The sequence below is a fragment of the Cyprinus carpio genome, chromosome A13, assembly GCF_018340385.1.
Source record: "Cyprinus carpio isolate SPL01 chromosome A13, ASM1834038v1, whole genome shotgun sequence".
In the NCBI taxonomy this organism is placed as follows: Eukaryota; Metazoa; Chordata; class Actinopteri; order Cypriniformes; family Cyprinidae; genus Cyprinus; species Cyprinus carpio.
The window spans coordinates 11,177,965-11,195,458 of record NC_056584.1 but is presented as its reverse complement, the minus strand read 5'-3'; the positions used below and the strand labels follow the sequence as shown (position 1 = coordinate 11,195,458).

The 17,494-nt window shown below is 37.8% G+C and overlaps 1 protein-coding gene across 2 annotated transcripts in view; it reads right to left on the bottom strand.

The window, feature by feature from the left end:
* LOC109100905 (RAC-gamma serine/threonine-protein kinase-like) overlaps positions 1 to 14,789 on the bottom strand; it is an 82,987-nt gene extending 68,198 nt beyond the window's left edge. Inside the window, exons 1-3 of one of the 2 annotated variants that reach the window (XM_042768796.1) lie at positions 14,603 to 14,789; positions 14,395 to 14,473; positions 7,334 to 7,700 (exon numbers count right to left, since the gene is read on the bottom strand). In XM_042768796.1, the coding sequence (XP_042624730.1) occupies positions 7,334 to 7,379 (46 nt within the window). In that variant the 5' untranslated portion in view covers positions 7,380 to 7,700; positions 14,395 to 14,473; positions 14,603 to 14,789. The remainder of the gene's footprint in view (positions 1 to 7,333; positions 7,701 to 14,394; positions 14,474 to 14,602) is intronic. The other variant, XM_042768797.1, reaches the window with a different exon arrangement.
* Between the last annotated feature and the right edge of the window lie 2,705 nt (positions 14,790 to 17,494).

Below are 17,494 nucleotides of genomic sequence, written 5' to 3'. Positions count from 1 at the left end.
TGCGAGATGTGAGACAGTCAAATAGATCACCGCAGGGCTTGGAAAAACGTTACCAAACACAGTTCGCAATTTTATCTCTCCTCTCCTTCTCTCTCTGCTTTAGAGGAACCATATCAGGACCACAAATATAATTATCTAGTACCCTCAGTTCATGCTTTAAAGGCAGAGTTAACCTATAAAAAAAAACTTCTGTCTTCATTTTGTTCCAAAACGGAATGACTTCCATTCTTCAATGGAGTACAAAGGGTGAACTGAATAACTGAAGGCTGGATGTTTTTGCTGCTCTGTCCCATAGATTGAAAGTGAAATAATGAGAGGCTGTCTGTCAGTCTCCAAAAATGATAAAAACACCATAAAAGTATCCATACGGTTTGTGATAAATTCTATGTCTCCTGAAGTCAGACAATATGAGAAAAAAACAAAGTCATTAATGACTGAAAATCTTCCTCTCTGCGGAAACACTAAAAACTTATTCAATCTCATTAGTGCAATTTGAAAATCCACATTTTCACATCACACATATCCACATTATATCACATTTTGTCATGACACATATAAGAACCAATGACATTCACTATTGATGTCAAACCTAACAGGACACATCTTTAAATGCCATATCTGTAATATTTTATATGGAAGTGAACAAGATTTAAGAACTTTTGCAAAGATGAATATTATCAGTGATTAAATGTATGCACTACCATTGAAAGTTTGGGGTCAGCAAGTTTTTTTTTTTAGCAAGGATCGAAAAAATTATTACTTTTATTGAACAAGAATGCTTTAAATTGATCAAAAGTGACAGTAAAGACATATTGCTACAAAATATTATTATTTAAAATTAATATTAAGCAGCATAACTGTTTTCAACATTGATATTAACAAGAAATTTTAAACACCAAATCAGCATATTACAATGCTATCATGTGATACTGAAAATTCAGCTTTGCCATTACAGGAATAAATTTAAAACATTTTAAAATACGTTAAAATAGAAAACAGTTATTTATATCATAATAATATTTCATTGTACTGTATTTTTGATCAAATAAATAAGAGACTTCAAGACAAGAGACTTACTTCAAAAAAAAATAAAAAAAAAAATCTGAACGAACCCAAACTTGCAAAAAACACTTAAAAAATACAAAATACAAAAAAAATTTAATTAATTTCTGTCTTTTTCTCATAAAAGTTCATCAACTTCATAAGAAATATGTCATCTTTGGACAGTCTCTGCTGGTCACCATTTACTTTCACTGTATAGAAAGGAGCTGCATTACCTTTTAACTAAACCTTTCCTTTTTTTGATCCTCAAAGGTAAAAAAAATAAAAAAATAAAAATAAATTATATAGGTTTGTAACAAAGTGATGGTGAGTAAATGCAGAAAGTATTTTTTATTTTTGAGTGAACCATTTATTTAAACCTCTGTCTAACTTTCTCTTAATAACTTAGAGCCTAAACCACTGCATCTTTTTCTCTGTTTTTGTTCTCTATCTGCCTTTCCTTACCTCAAGGTCTCGTTCTTTTTCTCTGGGCTGGGTCTCTGCACGATTCAGAAAGATGACTAACTCTGCAGTCAGTCGTCAGTCAGTTGGAGGCATGCAGTGAGTCAGCCAGTGACCCCCAGCCTGCTGCTACAACACCGCCTGACCCCCAGACCCCCATCCCCTCTCTGAGCACGTCATCCTGTCCTTGTTCTCAAAAACACACACACACACTAATACAATAACCAGAAAAACAACCACACACAAATGCCACTGAGTCGTGACTGAAGGGGCTGCAGTATTCTCTTTATATGTGCTGACGCTAGTCTGAAAGGCACACTGGCAGGAGAGTGGAAAAGGCAGCCGTTAGCGTGTGAGAGCGCGCATTCTAGAGACTGTGCAGGTGCGCCTCCTTTAAAGGAGACAACAGATCTGTTTGGGTATGTGGAGGCTTTTCCCCTCACTGCTGAGAGGGAAATGGGACGACTTAAGACGGATGACTGTGAAAAGCTGATGTGAAATTAAAAAGCATCAGGATGATACAGGAGTGGCTCATGATCCTCCACAGCTTTCAGACTCTATTTGGCACTCGTTTGATTACAAAGCTTGAAGCGAGGAACTTTTCATCAAAATTTCCCTCAACTGTGCTACTAAACTGTATAACACAAGTAAATAGCCATTTTAAATCTGAATTATCTACAGAGTAAATCACACTCAAACTACCAACATTTTCTTTTTAAGGCAAAAAAAATCCTTTTTGAATCTTTGAATATCATATTAATGTGTTTAAAATTTTACCATTTACCTATATTAAGCTTCATAATTTTCTAATTCAAGGGTGTAAAATTTGACCTGTTACCTATATTGTGCTTCATAATTGGTTGAATCCTAACTGGTGGATGACACATTATCTTTTCTACTTTTCTTGGCTGAAAAGTGAGCACTGCACACTGAATGAATGATCACTTCATGTACAGTAAGTGACTGGCAGCTGGAGGAATCGAAACTCATCTGACCACTGGACAACTTTATTGCCCAGCCCTTAAACCGGCATACATGTCAGAGAAGATAGCTTGTATTAGGGGCTACAAATGATGATTTAAAAAAATATATTAATAATAATTATAATAATATGCAGGTATAAATCATTTATGGTAAACACTGCAACATTCCACAAAAAATTATTAATGGCTATTTTGATTTCATGGTGGCTTTGACCTTCATGAAAAGCTGCAACAGTTTTGATTTTAATTAAATCTCTCCCTTCAAGTGGTTCTGAATTTGTTTGTACATGCATTTATATTACTGATAAAGTTGCAACAAACTCACTATCTAAAACATTTTTTCCCTAATGTCCAACTACAGCATTTGTCATATCATAAGTTATCATTTAGTTTTATTTGGCCATTTTCCAAACTGTGAATGGAATGAAGAACGATGTTCTTTATACAGTACTCTATGTGTAGTCTACAATATGTAAAATTACCTGAATTATAATTGGCTAATCTCCACACACCAGCACAGATCACACCACCATTCAATAGGGATTTTTAAATTATTAAAAAAAAATTGGCTTATCAAAAGTTGTCCATAGTTGAAAGTTTAATTGTGGTGGATTATAAGATGGGTTTTTATTTATTTATTCATTTTATTTTATTTTTCTCACCTTTATATCCTGGAAGATGTTTAATTGTCTTTAATTAAAGCCAAGTTGTGACCTCAAAGCCATAGTTGGGGATTAGTTTGGGGTGGGTTTGTTAACAGGGTAAAAATGTTGATTCTGTTCAGATTTATTGTGCTGTATTCTAAAATATGTGTGAGAATCAAATAAAATACTGTTAAATCTGTAAAAACTGGGTGATACTCATGATTGTGACCCATGTTCAATCCAGGTCTGAAGAGTTAAGAATCCAGAAACAAATGTTCTGTCCATGCTGAAAGAGAAAATGCTGTGTAATGATGGTCTGACCGGACTGAGATATATCTACAGTACATTAACCAACACCAGCTACATCCCACAAGCATCAGAAAGACTCTCTGTTTGTATCTATTGACCTGCACGTGGATGCCCCTGTATCAGTACTTCCACTGCAGTCGGAGCTGATCTGGTGTGTACTCAGATGCGCTTTACATACTGGGGAGAAAGAGAGAGAGCTAGGAGGACAGGAAGAAGATAATGAGGTCATCTGAGAGCAGGAGATTGCTGGGTATGAGAAAAGGAACAGGAAGTGAAGGATATGACAGTCAGCAAGGTCAGAGTTTGGTGTGGTGTAATCCATATGCTAGTACTGTATGAGCGAGTGAATGAACAAGCACATCGCTGGTCATGTGATCATGAGGGAGAGAGAGTGAGCGAGCGAGCTTCATTCATGCGCCTGTATCCTTTCCTCAGAACAGAGTGTTCCAGCGGTCCTGCGGGAGAGAGCAGTGTACCATGTGACTCCTCTGCACTGCTCTTCGCTATGAAGCCTGACAGCTAACCTCCACACACACACACACACACACACAAACACAAACATCAAAAGCATTTTCATCAACAGGTCTGCTTGCAATCAGTACTAATCTACCGCGGACCAGCGATCTGGAAAACCAAACTGCATCAAATTAAAGATTTGGAAATAAAACTTCATGCTATTTAGTTCCATGACATACCAGTGTGTTGCGTTTTGCATGATTTTGCAGATGCAGTCTCTGAACAATCAAACTTTGGCTGATGCATTAAACAGGCTGCGGTCAGTGATGAGGGGATTGTTTAGACAATGAGACTTGAGAGGGGGGTGAAGTCAGAAACAGTGGGTTTCAGTGTCTTAAGCTGGTCCTTTTCTTTGTGATCCATTCATTAGTGGAGTAAACAGGAAATGATGTCACCCTTTTGGTTATCCTCTTCTCACACAGCTCTTTTCCCCTAAAAAGTCACAGCTCGGAAGATGAGGAAGAGGGGCAAAACTTGTACTGAGACACAGGTGCTCTAGAGGGAGGGAGGGAGAGAGAGATGATGAGACAGAGAGAGACAGCAGCAAAATGGAAAAGTAATAGTACAACAGACAGAGAGACGGGGGATAGACAGTAAAAGCTATAATGGAAACAGAAAGTGGCTGAGACAAAGTGGAAAAAGGAGAGGAAAAGAAGAGGGTGATTGGGGTCATCCTGGTCGGCAGCCAAGGCAAACAGAGTGAAGCCAGTTTCCCAGCCCAGGGCTCCACCAAACTCTCCCACTACACACACACACACACACACACACACAATCCCAAACACTAACCTCTCCATCCTCGAGCCCAGCCCAGACTGCACACACTGGAGGGAATTTCAAATCTGACTCAACGTGGATGCTGCACACATGAGTTCACAAGCACAACACTCACTATCAGCTAAAAGGATTCCAACAGTTTTGACTGATTCATTTTTGACCTTTCAAGTTGTTCATGATTTCTGGAAAAAGACGGGGAAAAAGTAACTGCTTTACAGCTGAATGCAAGATAACAACCTTTAGAATTACTCACTGTTAACTACAACAAACTATTAAAAATATTTTTTATTATTGTAATAAAGCTGAAATAAAATAAACATCAGATAAAAAAAAACTTAAGAAACCAACTTTAACAAAAATGTGAATTATATGTTGCCTTGGCAACTAACTGAAATAAAATAAGTTTACATTGAAGTGTTAAAATTACTGAAGCTAAAACAAAGGAAAGCTAAATAGAAAATACAATAACAACCACAAAAAATAACTAAAACATGACAAAATTACTAAAACCTAAAATGAAAGCTTAAAATATATATAAAAAAAGTGTTTCACTCATATAGAATTTAATAGAACTTTGTAAATATCATGTATTAAATGAGCCATGGCTGACTGCAAATAAGGTATTTCTACAGAATTTCTTTTTCGTGATGCTGTATCTATGCCAACTGAAGTCATATTAACCAGCACAACATAAACACAAAATTATTGAGTGAGCTTTAAACAGTTAAGACTGGAATACACTACACAACTTTTTAATACCTGACTGAGGATCACACACTACCAGACTTTAAAGTTGTTTCAATCACAACAAACTCATGCTACGTTTACAGTAGTGCCTTTTCGTTTTAAAATGCATAACGTTTGCTATGGTTACGCCTGTCGTTTACACTACTCCAGCATTTTCGACCTTCAAAACGTTTTCGAAACTTTTGAAAACGCTGCAGACCCTGTTTAGTTTAAAAACTCCGGGGTTGCATTTCATTGTAAACAGACCAAAAGGGAGACTTTTGAAAATGATGGCGTGGATTCCCACATTTGCTCTGCGTATCCTTGATGACCGTGTAAACAATAACATTATGCTCATTGTTGTACCTGCAAGAATGGTCATGTGACCTGCGTTTTCGTTTGTGTAGTGTGGACAAAGCGTAAGTTAAACGCAGTTAAAACGTAAGTGTAGACTAGGATCGTTTTCATTTTAAAACGCCTTTTTAAAACTCAAGCTTTTACTTATTAGCTTACAAATGTCTCCAATAAGACCCTCAAAAAACAGATCAATGTTATGATGTTAGTTTGGGAGCAAGATTTACTCTATATCCAGCCAACGCAATACTTTTTTTTTTTTTTTTAAAGAAAGAACAAAACTTTAGAAATTGCTTTTCCATGACTTTCAAAGAGTACCAGATGTCAGATCCCATGATTACTTGCAGTTATATTTGAGTGGGATTTCGCATAGTCTAGTCTCAGAACTCCCCTGTCTGTCTAAGTATACAAGACGTAATCAATGATTAATCAAATATTTGGAGGCTTAAACATGCATTCTGTGCCACATCTTTATTTCAGCTTAAGTCCATCACCCAGCTCAACTGTATACATTCAATTAATGTGTATCCATGATGGATGAAAACATGCTCCAATCACATTATCTGACAGTCCGACTTCATGAAAACCAGGTGGGTTCAACTTCAGTCAGACTAAAACATTTAAATTACATTGTAAGGTGACAAATTACTGCTTTAGTCCAACTGAAATATAACTTTTAAAGTACTTATTACAAATTACTGTCTGCCCTCGCCTTGCCAGCCACCGCAAAATGTTGCTGCTCATATCCATAAAGTCAAACTTTACTGAACAATCTTTCGCCAACAGCTACTTTTGCTTGCATCAACAAATCACAAACTTTCTCTGAAAACGAGTGACTTTTGGCCACTGCATATCTCTGTCAGCTGACATATGTGGATAGATACACATATAGGGAAGCTACAAGGCACGTGTATGCCTTTACAAGCGAGTGAGACAAGCAATAACCTGGTTGAAGTACCCTAGGTATAGAGTCCAATGTCCAATAAGGACACCTAGAGCAGCTTCTCACATTGATTTCACATTAACTCTGACTTACAAGAGAGTGAGTGTTTATCTGTACACCAAATCCCTTGCAGTCCACAAATTCTATACCAAAAAAGGCATTATTAAACATAACTTGTTTTCCAGATGTACTGATCAAATAAATTAACATCACCATATAATCTACTCAAACCGAGCATGATACATCAGAATGAGTGCATGTACCAAAAAGCCCCTCAAACATAGCACCCCGGCACGTCAGAGCAGTGCATTGAGAAATGACGGATACCAATCTGGATGCAGTTGCTCCTCCAGCAGACGCACATGAACACACACGTTCTCTGAAATGCCACACCAGCACTAAACACAGCTCACGAACACACGCGTAAAGAGGCACACCCACATGCCGGCTTCCACAGACAGACTGAAGCCACGCGTGGCCCGCCCTTGACAGAGAGAGCCGTCTCTGGAGACACACGCTTACACGAGTGCTTCCTCCACCCGGCCAGCTGACCAACACGCAGGCAGAGACAAGCTACTCACCTCTCTTCTGGACCCAGCCTTCCTTAACGATGGTGACATCGCTCATGTTGCCTCAGTCACACTGTACTCGCCGCTCCTACACACCAGCTCCTGAAGGAGTGAGGAGGGGGGGGAAGGAGAGGAGAGATGAGGAGAGGGGAGGGGGGTCAGCTCTCCCAGCCTCAGCGTCTCTCTCCCTCCCTCACTGCTGCGCTCTGTCTCTCTCTTTACGTCGTTCTCGCTGGCTGCCTCTCTCTCTTGCTTTGCTCTCAAAGGCGTTGTGTAGCGTTTTTCCCCTCCTTCCGTTGCTTTTCTCTCGCGCGCGGTCTCCGTGATGCTGTCTCCCTCTCTCTCACGAGATCTTCCCACTCCTTGACAGTGACTCAGCCTGAAAGAAACAAAAAAAAAAAAGGAGCGTGTGGATTTTTCACTCTTCTCTTCCTTTTTACTCCCCCCTTCGTTCTTACACAATCTGACAGACAGTCATTATAAAAGCAGACATACAAGCCCCCTGTCGCCTCTCTGATTTCCCTGTCTGTCTGTTTTTCTCTCTCATTCTCACCCTCAACATGCACAACTGTTTAACACTTACCAGCAACACAGACACTTGCAACAAAGTCTGATGAGGACGACTGTGAGAATAAATAAGCAAACATGAAGTCCCATGGTAAATGCAGTGGTATCTGATGGAGGACACTAGGCACTATGAAAATGCATGGTTAGGTTTCATCCATCAAATCAGAAAGTTCATCAAAAGATATTATGAATATACTGTATACTAGTGCTGTCAGTCAATTAAAATGTTTAATCATGCATAATTAATTTTAGCTTCTTTGTATTAACGCACTTTTAACAAGAACAAAACAATATATATAATTATAGTGTAATTATTGTGCCTACTGGGTTATTTACGTGCATAGTGAAATAATGACAAAGCTTTCATTTTTGGGTGAACTATCATTTAAGAAGTTGTTAATGAGTAATAACTGAAATCTTGAGACGTCAGATTGAAAAAAAAAAACAGTGAAAGCTGAATCATTTTTAGAATGAGGAAAAGGACTTCAAATTACAACACTGATAAATGTGGCAGAATGCCGACACTTACTATCATCCAAGAGAAGGACTAAAAGAGAATGAAATAACTACAATTACAATGTGAATACCAAAAATGAGTCCTATAAAGTCTTAAAGCGGTCTCAAATATGGCAAATAGCACACTATGTAAATCTGAAGCATTACATCAAAGCAGTTTCATGCACACTACCAGTTTTACCAAAAAACCCAATAAAGCAAAATATGTCCCTCTGACAGAGAAGTCAAGCAGTAAAATAAATATACTGTGTGAAAGATGAGAATTCTGAGGAGATATTGGTCTGCATTTCCTTACCTTTAAAATACTAATGTTAATCAAAATGTTTTGTTTTTGCAGAAGCAGTCGTACGAGTCAAATCCAAGCATTCAAATGTAAGCGAGCAGAGAAAAGGGAAGTCAGCATGTTAGGATCACAAACAGGGTAAACCTCCAATGACTAATCAGATCAGCTCAGAATGAAAGAGTGAGTCAAAAGAGCGAAAGAGTGAAACCATGAGTCTTAACCTGAACTCAGTCAGAATGTGCCAACATTTGACAACCATACTCTAACCAAAGAATATGGGAAGTAAGAAATCACTCAACACATTTGGGTGAATGCACAATTGTAATGCAGTGGTGTTGTGTCCTCTATAACAGAAAGACAAATGACTGAAAGGCTCCTATTTTCCCTTCGGAGATAATTAACAAATGATGCTTGTTGCAGTCTTTTGGACATGATGACAGAGGATATCACAGCTACTGGATAGACTGCAGCCCCTAAAGATATGGAGACCAAGGCAGCTTCCTCAATGTCATAGGGCCAACAAAAGACCATCATCTGCAGGGCTCCCTCACAACATAAATACTTTTTTTTAAAAGCAGATCACATGTGGGTCAGACAAGGAATATTTAGCATCCATCAGTCTGTAAAGGGCCTCTGGAGGCCACAGTATTTGCAGTTCCAACTGAAAATTCCTTGTTGTGTGCATTTAGCTGCAGCTTTAATCTGCTGTTAATATTGTAAGCAGAGTACATGGGTGATTCAAGGTCCAAAGAGATATCAGTGAAGCCCTTAATCATTTAACACAAGCAGGAAACCCTGTACGTGACTCACAACCCTGGAAGACCCCACTTGCCAAAAAAGTAAGAACAAATCCCATTCATTTGATCCATAGAGAAATTGATTTTTAATGTTAATGAATAGGCTAAATCTTTCAAGACAGACATACCTTAATCTCTGAGGAAGTTAAGTGATGATATGCTACTGTAGAAACCCCAAGTCAAAATCATTACAACTTTAAAAACCGTTTAATAACAACACATAGCTCACATCATCCAGCAGTTGGAGTCTTTTTCTATTATTTTTTATTCTATCTGTCTGATTAGTTTTTTGACAAGACACTCAAAAGTGAGTACCACACCATAAAGAATCAGCAACGGACCTATTTGTAAATATACTTATACTTATAAACCTATTTGTAAATATGTTTTGATGCTTGCAATGGGGATGCTGTAAATAAAGTGAATTAAAAGACTAAACTTCTCAGACAGGTTTTTAACATGCTGACTGAGAGCATGTTAAAGTACAGCCCGCATCTCTCAATAACTTGACAATTGTTTCACATTTTAAATGCACCACCACTAAACAACATATTTGTAATCTGAATATTTTGGTTAATATAATATAATACATATACATAGTCAGCAAATCAAATTAGAAAATGAAAGGGAAAAACTTCAATACAAAAATACTTTAAGACAGATCAAGGCTGCTGAAAAAGTTGGCCATCATTGTTACCCTCTATTGGATTTTTACAGTCCCAGAGTACCTTAAGTTTAAACTTTAAGAAATTAACTGTATTTTTGTTATTATGGAATGGAAAGTTTCGGTTTGATTGTATGAATGTATATTGTTCATGGGGGTGACAAATATTTCATGCAAACAAATCAACTATAACACTGGCCAGTTACAATAAAGCAAAAGACGCAACACACTAAACAAGAGACACGTTGTGTTTCAGTCCCATTAAGTTATCATTTTCAATAGGGCTGCTGGGCAATTCTGCTTTACCAACCAAACCCCATCCTCTACATTCTGGCAGCAGCACAGACTCTCTGTTCCTTTTGCTCCCTTTTGAGTGACAGGAGACACAATTCCACTGCGTCACTGTCGCAGTCAAGCATCTGTGAGCCTATCGCCACAGCACTATCTGGGGATGTCCCGAAGCTGCCACACCAAATTCAATTCTTCCATACAAATGAGGGGAGCACCCTTGAGATAATCATTTAATTTCTGAGCAGGTCTGGGAAGGAGGGGCTCTCCTGGTGAGCCCAGACAAACACAGAGACGCAGCATCAATCATTCTCAGCGTGCCACGGAGTAATATTCTAAACATCCGCCACAAGCCTTCAATGCAGAATGTACATTTAATTTTATTGAACTATTTTCAGATGTATTGTAGCAATAGCCATCAGTTTAATGAACAATATGGAAAAGCAAATAAGCCCACATTTTCTTGGTAGTATCATTCTGAATTGTTAGAAAAAGAACAATGTGACTGCTTATGGTAACAATACTTTTATTCACCAAGAATGCATTAAATTTAAAAGTGACAGTAAAGGCATTTCTATTTCACATAAATGCTGTTCAAATAAATTTGAACTTTATATTCATCAAAGAATTATGAAAAACAAATATTAAAAATAAGAACAAATGTTTCTTGAGCACCAAATTAGCATAATAAAATTATTTCTGAAGGATCATGTGACACTGAAGACTGGAGTAATGATACTGAAAACTCAGCTTTTCCATCACATTTTAAAATATATAAAAATGGAAAACAGAATAGTAATATTTCACAATATTACTGTTTTAGTGTATTTTTGATCCAGTAAATGCAGCCTTAGTGAGCATAAGAGACTTTCTAAAACAATAAAAATATCTTAAAAACCTCAAACTGCAACTTATGATGTTACAAAAAGGTGCAAGAGAACTCCAGGCACTGCATCTTTAAATTATTCCCGTGACAAGATAGATATCTACTGCGAACACAAACTGGCATCATCCAAAGTTCCTAACGTCCCCTGAAAGAGTTTGCGACTGATGGATATTTTCTCTTCAAGTAATCAGAGAAGAATCCCTGAAGGTGAAATCCAGCCCTTTCCAAGCAACACTTTCAATTTCACTAATCGGTGCTAATGTTACCCTGAAGCAAAGGAAGTCTGTGAGCTCCCATCACAAGTCCCCTACATCAAGACTCATTCAAAATAAGTCCTTCTAATGTTGTTTTTCATGAATCTTCTTTTGGCGACAAAGAGCAAATTCTTAATGTGGCTTTGGTTTGCTCTATCAACACTTTACCATGCAAAGACTGTGATGCACCAGCATCACAAAAATAATTAAGCACATTATTTATATATACATTAAGGTTATATTCAAAACAAGACATAGTTATGAATATCCTAATCTGAATATGTATTTAAAACTAGTAATTTTAAACAATAATATGCCACCACCCCAGTACAAGAGAATCACTGCTCTTAAGGATTCAAAAGCAAACCACATTTCTTTTAAGTAACTGAGAGCTTCAGCATCTCCATGAGGTTCTGTGTGTTTGTAAGAGATGTATGTTGCAGAAAGAGACGTGAATAATGAACGATTTCTCTGCAGACAGCCACCAATGCTGCAGCCGCAAACATTGTAACAGAAACTGAGAAGACACTGTGGTCTATCTAAAACCTAAGAAGAGGAAATGAGAAATTTGTGAATGAATACTGGCGGATGAGGATGTCTGAGGACCTTCGCTAATCTGCTGCAGTCATTATTCAGGAGAGCTCTTACTCTTTCTCTCCACAGAGCTGGAGAGCACTTAATGTGAGGTCAATTTAATAATGTCTTTTGTTCTTGTTTTATATAATCTACTTAAAGACTTTCTTAAAAATAATTCTTCCATTAATAAGGCTCGCAGGATGTTCAAAAATTTCAGTCAAGCAAGTCTACGCTTTTGGGTTTTTCATGCAAAGCAAACTGTAGACTTAATTACATGTTAAGAAATGAATTCTAAAGTGATTTCTTAAGTTATACTTATGTTTAAAGTGAAAAAATATGAATTAGTGTCTTTCTGAACAACTGTCAAAATCAGTTTTGACTTTATTCAGTATTTGAATCAGTCAAACGTTACAGGTTGTTGAATACACATCCAAGAATGTATAACACAAAACTTCTAAAACCTGAGAAATGTATCATATAAAAGTGATAAATAAAAACAACCAGCAGATGTATGCTATGCACCAGTGTTTAACAGCACACACAGCACATTTGTTTAACTCAATTTGAGTGAAGCGTTAATCTAAAACAGCTCTTTTCAGGGTGTCTGAAGAATCCAGAATTGTCAAGCTGTGTCTGTAAGCAGTAATTTCATCTCAACTTGCATCTAAAGAGATTTCATCTTTTCTACCGTTTCCTGAAAGTTTCAGATCTAAATTACATGAATGGGGCATTGATATACAGCCAAATAATATGATCAATAAGGCCAACTGACACTATTGATGTGACAAAAAGTTATAACCACAAAGCTATAACTGAGACAGACTGGTTAAGCACAAAACTGTCAATAAAAGGCAAGTTATTTTAGTGAGTAAATTAGCAAAATGGAGCGGTGCAAGACTAGATTAAATGAAGCAGAAGTAATCTGTAAATCTGTAATTCTGCTCACTAAAAGTCAAGTAGACTGACGTGATGCACACATAGATTCATGATTTTCTTAGCTATTTTACTCTCTGAAGCAAGTGTTGGACCACAATAGATAGCCTACTAAACACAAATAAAAGAACAAATGATCATCAGCGACATGATGCTCATGTTTTTGATCCAGATAGCTTTTTAAAAATACATGAAAAATGCTATTCATACAAAAATAAATGACTTGAATATGATGTAACTATATGGGGAAAAAAAGAAAAAATATCTAAAATTCTTGAAATGTTGGCATAATAAGTTTTGGCATTATAATTTATTTTAAAAACAGAAAAATTTTGTTAATAAAAATATTATTAATATTTTATATATATATATATATATATATATATATATATATATATATATATATATATATATATATATATATATATATATATATATATATATATATACCATTTTTGTTAGAAACTTCATTACTTATGAAAAGTAATCATCCAAGTAAAAACAGCTGAGTGTAACATATTATCAAAAGAGAAAATAATTACTGTAGGGCAGGGACTTTTAGATAAACATTAGCCTGTCTAAAAGTCTGGAGATGTCCTGTAGACCTCACCAGGCAAAGTCCGACGTTTCAAAGGAAAATCCAGTTATGACATTCTGATTAAACATTACATTAAACATCCCAGACAACCTTATTTGTCACTGACCCTCATGTTAGGCAGCCTCACAGCCCCACATGCAGATGGTCCTTCACAGACAAGCTAGAGTCTGAGGGAGGTGTTAATGTAATGTAAACAAGAGGGCGTGACACCTACAAACATCAACATTAAAGCCTATGCGGGAAATTGGATTTCCACTTCGTGGAAGTTCGTGTAACACCCGCGACCTCAGCTACAACCTCATTTACCTGATCTATCAGGTGCGAATCTGTCACCTCAAATGCAACGAATAAGCTGGCTAAAGAGAATAACAGTACGTCTTCCTGCGCCAATCGTGACTTACAGTAATTTAAACAGATATTCTGTATTGTCGAGGCTTTTGCATTACTAAAATGAATTTGCCAGTGGAAGGTGGGGCTGTCTCGGGAGCTAAAAGTGGGAATTATGCGAAAAACACGCTAGGCCATAAGCAGAGCTCATTCCCCTGCTTCACAGCCTCCACGCCGCAGCATCAACTGTTTATATGCGCTGAAGGATCGCAGGCTGAAATAAACCGAAGCAACATCACCGCCAGCCACGCGCTCCGTCAAATGGGACATTTAACATTGGTATTACAGTCATATAGCGGGCCGGCCCTCTTTTTTTTTTTTTACCTGTCGCTGGCGTTGGTAGGGAGACCAATGGGCTTCCCTCGCCTCCCTGAGTATGTGCGCGTCCTCCTTACAGGCTCGACTGGAGCGCGGATGGACGGGATAATCGGAGAAGAGAGAGAGCAGAGAGAGCACAGACTCAAGTGGTCACTACTAGAGTTTTGTCTCGAAAGGAGGGGTTGTATGTGGAAAGGCTGCGGTAGTTCCTTACCCCGGGAACCGCAGCTCAGACACACCACAGCGACGTCACAGGCAGGTTACCCTCTCTCACCCCGCGTCTCTTGCTACAGTCCGCGCAAGGTTCGGTTGCTCCGTCTCCCGCCTGCCCTCACTGCTCCATAGACGCTCCTGCGTGTGCTGCTCAGCGCGAGGAAATCTCGCGAGAGCCGCTGTGTTTACTAGAGATGCGCCGCTTCTGTGGCGCTCTGAGTGGAGGGGAATTCTCTTGGAATTAACAGGATTTCCACGGTCAGGGGAAACCTAGAAATATCAGGATTTTGTCGCGGAAATTAATACAATCAGTCAGATCCTAAATGAAATAATGGGCTTTTTTTACTGTAAATATACATGTATACAGAATTGTTCAGGTAGCCTGAGAGTATACACCTCTTTTTCAGAATACATGGTTAATCAGAATCAGTGGTTCGCTCCTTTCGTTAATTGAAATAAAACTTAAAATAAATAAAAAATTAAATTAAAAAAATCCTGAAAATATAACAATATAATTCACAGTATTAATACATATTATATAAATAATACAAAAACAACACCGATAGACCTAAATCAAAACAATTACGTGTAAGTAGCCTAAATGGGATCAATGTTATGTTAACCCACGAGCACATGGACCTGGCCTGCAGGCTATGAATTGGATTGAAAGTCCAAATAAGCCTTGTATGTTGTTGTTGTTGTGCTAGATTTTTAGTTGCGTGTAAAAATAATATTTTAAAAAAAGAAATAACTAAAAAAGGTCTAAATAAATAAATCTGATACCAAGGAAAATTATTATTGTTATTTCAATGACTATTTAATAATTCTGAACTGCCTTTTATTATTATGCTGAAATATGTACTGCTAAAATATGATTACATCATAGCTAAATGTGTCTGGACTTCTAACAATAAATTTCCCTTTTCCACAAAATACTTCCCACTGTGGTTTTGGGGAAACTGCGCCAAAAATGTGACTGTTCAGATTTGGAACTGCAACACTTTAACATAGAATATTGAAAAAAATTGTTGCTGCCAGGGCAAGTTTCTATGTTAGTATTTATTTATTTATTCTCCATATATGTTTGTAAAAGAAAGCTTCGTGATATTAAAGTGACAATCCATAATAATGCCAAATGGCTAAATGTAAATTTCCGTTCCTCTTCATTAAGTACATAAGGGCCCAGGGTAATTCTCAAATCAGACCTCTGTACTTTTCAGAGCATAGCATGTTTACTACAGCTGCTGTGGATTGTGTTTGGCCAGGTATCACCTGGGCATCACTAAAATTGACTATTTTTTCATCCCACCGGACAAAGTGCACAGGATTTCTGTATAAAGCTGTTTTGTGAGTCGTCAATGGCTGTGGCCTCAGTTCGGCCCCCTGGCCACACTGTCTGTTCCAGATGGCGGATGGAGGTAGAGCAGAGGTAAGGGTCCTGTGCTGTGACACAGGTGGGGAAATGTCCTGTTTTTTAAACCCACAGGAAAGCAGGCCTGGCAGGCGCCCCTATCCCTTCATCAGCTGTCCATGCCTACAGAGAGAGACCACAGTTTCCACGCTGCACTTGGGACACTGCATACACAAAGGTTTGCTTGAAAAAGTCAGCTACACCAAGAAACCATTGGTGAAAAACTTGTTTTACATTCCTTTCCTATGTGTCATATTTAATTCGGACGGACAGACAGACAGACAGACAGACAGATAGATAGATAGATAGATAGATAGATAGATAGATAGATAGATAGATAGAAGGACAGACAGATAGAGAACCGTTTGTAGGTCAACACTTTAATCTAGGTGGATCCTGCTTTTCTTGTCATCTATCAATCTGGGACCATATTAGCCACTTGAATGCTGTTAGGTGAAGCAGAATGGGCATTTCTGGCCGTATGTTTCCCCATCTGAAACAGATAAAGCTGTCCTGCACACCTTTGACTGTGGCTACAGCTGCTCTGCCTGATCTCATGTGTCCTTTCTGCCTACAGCTGTCCCTCTCTCTATCCAGGGCCACATACTTGGAGCTCCAGCGACCACTGACATGGACACACATGAAAGCGTCCATGGATAAATCTCCTGAGCTTCTCTGTTGTCCTAAAACCTTCTCAGGGTTCAGCTGGCAAAGTGCCCTCTCGTCCATTGGGATGGGTCAGTGTGAGGTGGGGACTGAGATGGTCTGGGAAGGGGGAGCGATTAGGTAAGGTAAAAGTGCTGTCGGAGGTCTTCTACCTCAGTCTTATCCCTCAGGACGGGGGAAGGGTTTTGCGTCTGTGCTGCCCACCTGGAATGGGGGGAATGCTAATGTGTATCTGTGTATGTGAGAAAAGAGGATTTGATATGAAATCCCCATATTACCTTCCCCTGGTCAGATGGAGCCATATGGGACATGTGTATTTATATGTGTGTGAGCTTGACAGATGAATGTACAATTGCATAACTTCAATGGATTTTAAAAGTTTTGTATATTTTAATATGTTCTTAACTGTTATTCTATATAAAATATAAAGAATGATCAATGCTCAGCATAGTCTTGACCCTTAAAATTCTCTGGCAAAAACTCACCATCTTTTTCTAGAAGTATCAGGCAGTAAGCTGTGAGAAGACTACTGAACTTACAGTCACCCTGCTACAGCATTTTCATGAGTAATACAAACCATAACAATTAAAATTAAAGTAATCTAAAATAAAAACATTAGTGGATTTTATATTTTAATGTGTGTAATATATTGTATGTGACATGTCTCAGTGTATTTATTTTAACTGTATACTGTATATTGATGCACACTGAATGGACTTTAAAATGCATGGGACCAATATAAATTACGTTTTTTTTTTTTTACGTTTCTGAGCTCCCAAATATCAAGCAAAAAAAAAAAAAAAGACAAAATCTTGA